At 35.0% G+C, this 11,153-nt stretch overlaps 1 protein-coding gene across 3 annotated transcripts in view; it reads right to left on the bottom strand.

The window, feature by feature from the left end:
* Positions 1 to 1,931: 1,931 nt before the first annotated feature.
* LOC143675809 (isopentenyl-diphosphate delta-isomerase 2-like) overlaps positions 1,932 to 11,153 on the bottom strand; it is a 248,585-nt gene continuing 239,363 nt past the window's right edge. For 2 of the 3 annotated variants that reach the window (XM_077151786.1, XM_077151785.1), the window contains exons 2-6: positions 7,968 to 8,010; positions 6,438 to 6,600; positions 5,975 to 6,067; positions 3,370 to 3,500; positions 1,932 to 2,778 (exon numbers count right to left, since the gene is read on the bottom strand). In XM_077151786.1, the coding sequence (XP_077007901.1) occupies positions 2,461 to 2,778; positions 3,370 to 3,500; positions 5,975 to 6,067; positions 6,438 to 6,600; positions 7,968 to 8,010 (748 nt within the window). In that variant the 3' untranslated portion in view covers positions 1,932 to 2,460. Of the gene's footprint in view, positions 2,779 to 3,369; positions 3,501 to 5,974; positions 6,068 to 6,437; positions 6,601 to 7,967; positions 8,011 to 10,292; positions 10,572 to 11,153 lie in introns of those variants that run through there. The other variant, XM_077151783.1, reaches the window with a different exon arrangement.

Genomic DNA, 11,153 nt, shown 5'->3' with positions numbered 1-11,153 from the left:
GGAGGTCATATTTATGGAATCTATTTCTGGTTTCTCATTTTATTAATCTATCTGTTTATCCCCTACCATTACCACAATGTCTTATTATTGTAGCTATATATTGGACAGATTTGTTCCTCCCACTTTATTCATTTTCAATTGTTTTAGCTATTGTAGTTTCTTTGTATTTCCATATATATTTTACAGTGATCTTGTCTTTATTTACAAAAAAATCTTGCAGAGATATTGATAGAAATTGTGTAAAAGGATATCAGTTTAAGACAGTAACATTTTTACTAGATTAGATTGAGCCTTTCAATCCATGAATGCATTATGCATCTCTATTAATGTAGATGTTCTTTGATTTCTCTCATCAGCATTTTGTAATTTTCAGCACTACAACATCCGTGCATATTTGACTAGATTTACACCTAATTATTTCATGTTTTTAAGCAATCGTATACAGCATTATATTTTTAATTTCACTTTCCATAAATGAATTGCAATTATACAAAAATGTGATTCATTTTTTAATTGATCATTGCTGAATGCACTCATTAGTTCTAGAAGTTTTTTGTAGAGTCATTGAGATTCTTATGTAAGCAATCATGTCATCTTCAAATAGAGATGGTTTTATTTCTCTTTATTTACTGTATGACTTTTGGTTGCTTTACTTGCCTACTGCACTGGCTAGAACTTCCAATACTAGGTTGAATAGTAGGGGTAAGACTAGCCATCCTTGCCTTGTTCTCAACCTTACGAAGAAAGCATTTAGTCCTTCACCTTTAAGTATAATATTAGCTGTAAGATTTTTGTAGATATTCTCTATCAAATTGAGGAAGTTACCCTCTATTCCTAGTTTCTTGATATTTTATAATGGGTATTGAATTTTTTTCAAATGCTTTTCTGTATCAATTCATATGATCATGTATTTTTTTTCTTTTGTTAATATGGTGGAATACATTAGTTTATTTCCAAATATTGAACCAGCTTTGCATCTCAGAAATAAACCCCACTAGATTATGGTGCAGAACTATATGCATATGTGTCTGCATCTGAATTCTATCTGCTAACATTTTGTTAAGGATTATATGCATTTATATTCAAGAAAGGTGTTCTGTAGTTTTCTTTTTTGGACTGTTTTTCCTGGTTTTGGTATCAAGGTAATACTGGCTTATATAAAATGAATTGGCATGTGCTCCCTCTATTTCTATTTTCTGGAAGAGTTTGTGTAGAATTGGTGTTCTTTCTTTAAATTGTTGGCAGAGTTCTCCAGTGAAACTATCAAGGCCTGCATATTTCTTTTTTGAAGAGCTTTTAAAATCTTATTTTATTTTATTTTTATTGACACATAAAATATGTCCTTTTTTATCATTTTGTTATATGTCAATAAAAATATAGCGAGATCGGCATACAGAGATAGGAAAACTAACATATTCATCTTGGTGAATTTTCACAAAGTGGATGAGCATTGTCACCACTACCCAGGTCAGGAAACAGAACATTATGAGTTTCCAGAAGCCTCTCTTGTTCCCCTTTCCAATCACTGTTGACATTCTCTTTCTTTTGGGAGTTTTAAACTGCGAGTTCAATTTTCACATTTCAAATTTGAAATTTCATATTGGGTAAGCTGTGGCAGTTGATGGTTTTGAGGACTTAAAACATTTCATGTAAATTGTCAAATTTATGTGATTTTTGTATAATAACTTCATATTTTGTAATCTTACTAAATCCATTTATTAATGCAAATGGTTTACCTGAAGATTATTTTGATTTTTCACACACCTAACCATACTGTGTGAAAATAATTATGGTTGTATTTCTTCTTTCCAATCTTTATAAATTTTAGGCTTTTTCTTGTCTTAATGGAAGAACCTCTAGTGTGAGGTTGAACGAAACAATGAAAGTGAATGCAGTACCACAGTTGTGAATGTTAGTTCAAGAGACACAGATTCAAGAGATACAGATTTTAATCTTATACCACATTTTCCGAGCTTTGTAGGAGGACACAAACAATGCAAGAGATCCAACAGGAATATCCTTTCCATCTTATTACAACACTCAGCAGTGATCCAGTACCCAATTTCTTTCGCTCCATAAACTTCATAAACCATACAATGAGTATGTGACTGCCCCAAATGAAAGATGAATTGAAACTAACATAGTCAAGTCCAGAGATAGAAGAATGACTGACTGTTTATCAATAGTCTAAGGGGGAAATATTAAAGTTCCTTTTTAAAACTAAGCAGAAGAAAATTATGGAAATGAGAAAAAAGAAAAATGTGAAGATAACATGAAGTAGATAGAAAGGCTAAATATAAGTGATTTCTAGATTATTAGCAATCAAGTGATTTTTGTCTGTTAGTTTGTTTGGCAAAGGTGAACTACAGAAAGTCAGTTGTATGGCATGCATGCCTGCAATATAAGCACAGCATTTTCTGTTTGGGTGTCATTTATGGCTAATTCTTGTCATACATGCTTTCACACTCTGTGTATTTTATGAGGCTCAGCAAACTGGGCCACATCAGGTAAGTGATCCCACCATTTAAACAGAAACTTCTCGGAGATGGCTCTCAACCACGGAGTAACTTTTACTTCTCCTTTAGCCCCTCTTTCCAGTAGCTCTTTTAATTCCTCCTTGCTCATGTAGCTGAAACTTTTTGTTTCACTGGGATTTGGAGTTACAGGAACATTCTTTCTTACAAGCAGAAGGTAACAAATTTCATGTTCTCCCCAAATTTTATCTGATTTTGCCTTGTGATGATACATTGTCATAAATGACATGTCCTCTGGAGAAACCTATGACAAAAATTGGTGCCATATTAACAACACTAAAGTAAAAAATATAGAGAATATATAGGCAAATAGAGAAAATAAACACATATTCATTTCCATCACAAGAGTTAGTTACCGAAGCTTTAGTTCTATCTAACTAAACTTTTGTGGACTCAAGCCTGAATAATAATCTGTTTTTGGTCTTTATAGTTTCAATATATCTGTTTGTGCCAGACTTTAAAGAGATTCCCACCCTGCAATAGAAACTCCCATAGAAACTGACCAGTTTTGTAAAGAAAATATCTATTTTCTCTCAAAGAGTTTCTTTAATAGATAGAGGCAAAAATGAATGACTGCTTCACAGATGATCCTAGAACCCCTTTTTAGTCTAAAATTTCAATTCCTTGTTCTTTTATAGAAAACCAGATTCCTGTTCAGTTTCAGCTCTACCCAGAACAAAAGAGAACGCACAACAGCTCTCTCTATTGCTTGTTTGTAACTTGCCTTTTCGAAGCCAAGGACACAAATCATCACTGAACTCATGTTCAACTTTCACCTAATTTCATGCACTGGGTTAACTATTGGTACATCTGTTTTTGGGCAGATATTAGGTACCTGTTCCTGCGGAATTCCCAACTCACTCTGCAGACGTCTCTGAGCTGCTCTCTTTATTCCAACAGCATCTTTTTCTTCCAGTTCTTCTGAGTTGCATATTGGATGACTAGAGCAAGAGTCAGTAAAATACCCTGGACAGAATGCACATGGAAAACATTTCCTTTATTTCATGAAAACACAATATGCTAAATAAAAACACAAACCCTTTAGGAAACACAAAATGATATGTAACAAATATAGCCTGGGAGAGCAGAAAGAGCACAGGGTTTGCTGTGAGCATCTGTATTGAGCCTGACTCTGATGCTTTCATGGGCAGTGAGAGATTGGATGAGGTATCTGACAAGCTAATGCATAATACTGGGGACCTCGTGCCGGTGCTCCTAAGAATGGGTTGCCTTTATTGCCCATCTAAGGTAGATCCTTGAATTGGAATTTATCATCTCATGTATGTTCTGCTGCACTGAGACAAGGACTAGGTGTCATACATATTTATACCCCAACAAAATATCTGAATATCATAGGAAAGGAGGAAGAGGAAAGTGTATTTGTGAGATGTGTGTGTTGGGGCAAGTGTTTTGACATGAGATGATACTGAGATGGCAGGAGTCACATTTGCAAAGAAGGGTGCTCTTTTTTAATGAGTATAGCTTTATAGAAGGAATTGCAGCTATCATATCCTTGACAAAGTTTTCTTAGTGGAGAGCAGTACTTTATCTAAGTAATAACAAGAACACGTGGAGTAGAGGGAACGACTCCCCACGTGAAGTCTCTCTATTCCATCTCACTCCTCAGATAGTGAATGCTTTAAGTCACTTTACAAAAGTTTGCTTAAAACTCAATATATAATTACAGAGCTGGAACCCTTGCCTCACTTCTGTATATCCTGAAGGTGGCTTCAATTTTGATGTCTATCTTAAAGCAAGGAGCATTACTGGCATACTGTGGTTATCTGTTCCATAGTTAAGCCTTTTTTCTTTTACATAGACAGGCACCTACAATCAAACTTTGCCTGCTGAGCCACCATGGCCCGCCCCACAGTTAAGCTTTTAAATTAACAGCCTTAAATTTTTCTTATATAAACTTAATTAAGCTTCATTAAGTTCAAGAGCCAACTGCCTACAGCTTGGCCAGCAAACACAGAAATGAGTTTGGGAATGACTAGGATACATCCACAGAACTTCAGAGAAGAAGGAACTGAGAGGAAGATAGGATTCTCCATGGCCACAGTCTTTTATGCTGGGGTTGGGGGTCCCATCCAGTTTTGCTTGCGGTAGGCAAGGTGTGCTTTTGAAAACTGTAGAAGTCTCCATGCAAAAAATGTTAAAATGAAAACCAAATGATCCTAGGCCTTCTTTTTTGTTTAAAATTTCAATTTCTTCTTTTTTTATAGAAAACCAGATTCCTGTTCAGTTTCAACTCTACGCAGAACAAAAGAGAATGCACAAGAGCTCTCTATTGCTGGTATTCATGCTTTCTCCCCTTAAATTTGTTATTCCTACCTTGTTCCCTCATGATTTTGTAAGTGCAAAAAATATACTGATATGAATGAACCATAATGAGCAAACTCGAGAGTTAAACACTGGAGCATAGTTGATCAGAAGATAGAAAGTGGGTAGAGATTGGACAACTGATGTTTAACGACTACAGAATGCTTAATGAGGCTGATTGTAAATGTTTGGAAATGGAAACAGTACTGTGTCCATTATTGTCCATGACCACCATACATGTAGTGGTTATAGCACAATACTGAAAGTATAATTAACAAAGCTGAGTGTGAGTATGGTTGAAAGAGGAAGGCTAGTGCTGTGTGTGTATCACCAGAATGAAAGCGAGAGGATAAAAACAGGGACTGTATAACTTAGCGAAACCTAAAATGGATGATGATGGTGGTTAATTGTGAAAAAATAAGAAAGTTCTTACATGAACTAGAACAAATGCACATCATTATTATTAATAATAGGGTCGTATACAGGAAAATATAATTAATGCAAACTACGGTCTATAGTTAACAGTGGCACTGTAATATTCTTCAGTAATTGTAACAAAGGCACTTTACCAAAGCTAAATGTCAATAATAAGGGGATGGGATTATTTTTTCGTAAGAAATGGGAATGTCATTTTGATTATGGTGGTGAATGAATAACTGTGTGATTATACCAGGAGCCATTGATTGTATACCTACGATGTCACACACCTAGCCATTGATGATATGGTGTGTGAATAAAACTGACAATAATATATATATATATAACTCTAAGTTTTGTATTGTAGAATAATCATTTCTCTCTTTAATTTTATGCTAAATATTATTTACTTTAATTTCCCAAATTCTTACATCACTCATTTTTTTCTGCATTGAAATACCTTTCCATGACAAAGCAAAAATCAACCAAAGACTCACAGAGTTGTATTTCAAAAATCAAACAACCATTAGAAGAAACATCAGCATAATAAGGATCTGTCAGTACTACCCATTTCCTCAGGGATGAACTAACTGTTGACCAAAGTGAGAGATGGACACTAGTAATCCAAATCATTCATTTCCCAGATACTTTCAGGCCAAACATGAAAACTTCCTCTTAAACTATACATTCAACTGACTCACCAGGGAAAGTAAGTTTAGTGTCTGCTCTCTGCTGTACCAAGAGTTTATTCTCCGTATTGAACAAGGCAACACTGAAGGCTCGGTGCAACAGTCCTGAAAAAATAAATGCCATTCATATGAACATAAAAATATGGAGTCAGTACAATAGTTTGTTTCACTTTTTCCTCAGTCTCTGTCTCACAGAAAAAAAATAATATAGCAGAAAGTCTATGATTATGGTGATGACCCAAACTGATGTTTCAGAATTTCCACCTAATTAAAATTTGCTTGACAAATTAAAGGTCCATATAAATGGTTTAAGATTAGCTGTTCCTGAATCTTCTCCTAAAGAAGACAAGCATAAGCTGATTGAGGGGTCTCCTCATCATGAGAAATGCCTTAATTCTTTCCCCTCTCCTCCTCTTGTCAGCTGGAAAAAATGAGAAAATCTTGCAAAATAGACAAAGAGAACATTCCATACTACCTTTTTCGATGTTTTCATTCAAATGGCAATTCTTCCTAGTGTCTGTACCAATAACCTTATCATTTTCATCAATAACAATCAACTTTTCATCTAAGCGCTGCAATTGCTGCTTATCAAGCCAGTCAAGATTTCCTCCAGATAGAGTTGCTAGTTGTGATCCAACCTAAAATATATGTACACAATTACAGGTTTCTGTGAATAATATTGTCATATAAATTTAGTTATTTGTTACTTTAGGATTTAGTGTACCTCTTTATTTATAAGTAACAAAAATAGAGTTAAAATAGGGCAGTTGTTAAATGTAGAACATATATATATATTCCTCAGGCTTCCCAGGAGTCTTTCAGTTAAGATTCAAATAATCAATCCCCATGGAAGAAACAAATACCGAGGAAAAGCTCAGGTAGTGTTCCTTGCAAAATATTTGTGGGGTACAGGTCAGAGCCTGGACAAAACAGTGGATTTGGGTCAAAGATGGTGACATTTCACATGCTTTAAGGAAAGCTCAATTTTCTTAGCCTTTCGTTTACCAATAGAAAACTTTGTGCATCTCTCTAGTGCCAAATACATTCTTATTTGATGATTTTCTTTGAAAATTTGTTGAGAGCCACTTTTTTTTAAAATCAAAAAGTTTTTTTTATCATCACAATCAATTTTTTTCTTTTTTTGTGAAAAATAACATATATACAAAAAGTAATAAATTTCAAAACACATCACAACAATTAGTTGTAGAACATTTCAAGAGTTTGGTATGGGTTACAGTTCCACATTTTTGGGTTTTTGCTACTAGCTGCTCCCAGACCCTGGGGATTAAAAGAAATATCAATATAATGATTGAGCAATCATACTCATTTGTTAAACTCTACACTCTCTGTATAACGTCACCATCACCATCTTCTCCCGCTCTTTAGGGGTATTTGGGCTATGTCCATTCTAACTTTTTCATGTTGGAAGGGGCTGTTGATAATATGAGATGGGGAATGGAACTAGCTGATGGTCTGGAGAGGCTGGCCTCTCTGCATTTCAGGATATATCCGGTCTAGGGACCCATGTGGAGGCTGTAGGTTTCTAGAAAGTTACCCTGGTGCATGGAGCCTTTGTAGAATCTTATATAATGCCCTAGGTGTTCTTTAGGATTGACAGGAATGAGAATCACTTTTTTTTTTTTTTTTTTTTTTGCATGGGCGGGCTCCAGGAATCGAACCTGGGTCTCCAGCACAGCAAGTGAGAATTCTGTCACTGAGCTACCAGGGCACCACCCAAGAACCACTTATTTTTACATAAAATATTTTCATCATTCTTTCTCATTTTATTTTTAAAGAAATATGGTAGACTCCATCCTTTATCATTGCTCTCTTATTTTTAGTAATCTGGTCAACTTCTTAACAAAGTAACTGACTGGCTGAAGAAAAAATACCAAACGAGTAGACACAGGATAGGTCAGAAACTCAGCCAAAATAGTGTTGAAAATGTTCAAAATTTTACCAAAAAAAGGAAGAAAATCTCACAAGACAAATAAAACACACTAACCGTTCTTGGAAACTGGAGATTCCTGGATATCAGGCGTGGAAACCTGGAGAATAAAACAAATGCCCAACTTGACCTGGAGTACATTAATACCCTTATGATTTGGAAAGGTATTAATTAAGGTATTCTCAAATCTTTGAATTCTTAAGCACCAGAAATCATACTCCATCTTTCTCTAGCTCTCATTCTCATTCTTGCTTTTTCTCTCCTCCCAATTACAATCCAAGGACAATAGAAATATTTTCATTTGACATGTCGATTGACAGCTTATTCTTAAAAGCACAAAGAAGAGAAAAACTGGAATTTTAATGCCAGATTAGATCTTTGTTTTTATTATAATTAGCCATAAAAATGAGCAGTGAAGATCGTATCCTGATTCAAGGTCTCAGAAAGTAGGAAGATACTTTTACCTGACTCCAGGACTCCTCACTAAAATAGAAAAGGTGCAGGGGACTAATCTGGCTGCCCTGGATCCACATCACTAGTAAAAACGGAGAGTGGGTCAGGTGTAATTTTAAATCACTAGGGTGAAATCCAAGAGATAAATCTTTTGACAATATTTATTTTTCCAGAGTGAATTGTATGTTTAAGTTTTCATTCAACATCATATTTTAAAAATGAAATTTGAAATGTTTCTGAAGGAACAATAAGTATCATCACTGAAATATAATAGACAAAAAGATCCCATTCACAAGACATCTATAAGGAAGAGCAATAAGGAAAAGCCAAGACCGGGATAATACTCCAAACCAACCTAGCATATATAGTATACTTCACCCAATTACAACAGAGAATACTTTCTTCTCAACAGCACATGGATCATTCTCCAGGATAGACTACATATTATGTCACAAAACAAGCCTCAATGAATTTAAAACATTGAACTCATATGATGTATCTCCTCCAACCACAATGGAATAAAGCTAGAAATGAGGGAAAAATGGAAAATTCACAAATATGTGGAAATTAAACAATATACTCTTAAACAACCTAGTAAGTTAAAGAGAAAATCACAAGAGACATTAGAAAATATCTTGAAGGGAAGGAACGTGAAAATAGAACATACAAAACTTATGGGATGCAAGAAAGGCAGGGCTGAACGGGAAATTTATAGCTCTAAGTGCTCACATTAAAAAAGAAGAAAGATTTCAAAGCAAAGACCTAACGTCAAAACTTGAAGAAGTGGAAAAAGAAGAGAAAACTAAACCCAAACATGTAGAAAAGAAGAAAATTTAAAAAGATTAGAGTGTAAATAAATGCAATAGAGAGTAAAAAAAATGACAGAATCACAAAACCAGAGTTGATTCTTTGAAAAGATCAATAAAACTGATAAACCATTAGATAGTCTAATGAAGGAAAAAAAGAGTGAAGACACAAAAATCTAAAATCAGAAGTGAAAAGGGGGACATTATTCATCAACCACACTGCAATAAAAGGACTATAAGAAGATATGATGAATGGCTGTATGCAAACAAATGAGATAACCTAGACGAAACGGACAAATTCCCCAAAACACAAAAACTACCAACACTTCCTCAGGAAGAAAAACAGAAGATCTCAAAAAACGAATAACTAGTGAAGAAATCGATTAGTAATTAAAAAGTTTCCAACAAAGAAAAGCCCAGACCAGATGGCATCACAGAGGAATTTTACCAAATATTCATGAGGAATTGACACCAATCCAACCAAATTCTTGCAAAAAATTGAAGAAAGGGGTAGCAGTGTAAAACATTCTACAAGACAATCTCACCCTCATATCAAAACCAGATAAGGATACCACAAGTAAAGAAAATTATAGACCAATATTTCATGATTATAAACGCAAGAATCTTCAACAAAATATTAGCAAACTGAATTCAGCAGTACATCACATTAATTTTTAAAAATAATTTTAAAACAATAAAAATAATTAAAATTTAAAAAATTATATGAGGTAGAAAATTAGTCAATTAATACAAATTTACATTTCATACGGTAAATGAATTATCCATATTAAGTTCTTTGGTTTTTATTAGAGAAGTTATGGGTTACAGAACAATCATGCATAACATACAGATTCTATATACCATCCTATTATTAACTCCTTGCATTATTAGTGAGAAACATTTGTTACAACTGATGATAGCACATTTCATAATTGTATTGTGATCTGTAGTCCATGGTTTAACTTTGTGTTATGCAGTTCCATGGATTATTTTTAAAAGATTTTTATTGTTACCATACGTATACTCTAACATTTCCCTTTTAACTACATTCAGATAACTAATCAAGGGTATAAAGAACTTGTACACAGAAAACTACAAAACATTGTTAGAAGAAATCAAAGACCTAAATAAACAGAAGGACATTCCATGTTCAAGAATTGGAAGACGAAATAGTGTTAAGATGTCAATCCTACTCGAAACAGCGGCTCTGGTCTGGGAACGCATCTTACTGCATCCTGCTGGCCGCTGCTCTAGAATGTACAGGAACATGGCCATAGCACCGAAGCAGACCTTCGTGGCGTGATCCGTGGCAGCGATCGCGGAGTCCCCCAGCGCGCCAAACTCGGGTTCTGGTTGCGTCTCGCCCGCCTCCCGGGGCTGCTCCCGACTGCGAGGCTACAGCTTCCTGCCCCCACCGCTCCTCCGCGCCTCTCTGCGCTCGCTGCCGCGCGCCTTCCCAAAGCGCGCGACCCAGGAACGCGCGCCCGGATGCGCCTCCTTCCCTACTCTCCTATGCCCCCGCTCTGCGCAGCCAATGAGCTCATCATTCTTACTCAACTTTCCTGGCTATATCACTGTCCAATTCCTTGTTGTAATATCGTACTATAGTTTTGCAAGATTTTACCATCGGGAAGACCTGGGTAAAGGATAACATGGTCTCTTTATACACCATTTCTCTCTTTTTTTAAAATTGCATTTTATTTATTTATTTATTTATTAAACATAACAACATACAAGCATTCTTACCATATGATCGTTCCATTCTTGATATATACTCAATAACTCACAATATCGTCACATAGTTGTATATTCATCATCGTGATCATTTCTTAGCATGGTGTTTCTTATACTATGCATGTGAATTTACAATAATTTCAAAATAAAAAGATTAATAAAAATTGCTTTTTGTTTTCCTTGTATATAGAAATGTAAAGCAACAATGAAATACTTTTGATTTTCTACTTACAGGAACTGTGTCAAGTAG

The sequence above is a fragment of the Tamandua tetradactyla genome, chromosome 1 (assembly GCF_023851605.1).
Source record: "Tamandua tetradactyla isolate mTamTet1 chromosome 1, mTamTet1.pri, whole genome shotgun sequence".
Lineage (NCBI taxonomy): Eukaryota > Metazoa > Chordata > Mammalia > Pilosa > Myrmecophagidae > Tamandua > Tamandua tetradactyla.
Note: the sequence above shows the minus strand (reverse complement) of the source record. Positions and strands in the feature narration are given on the sequence as shown.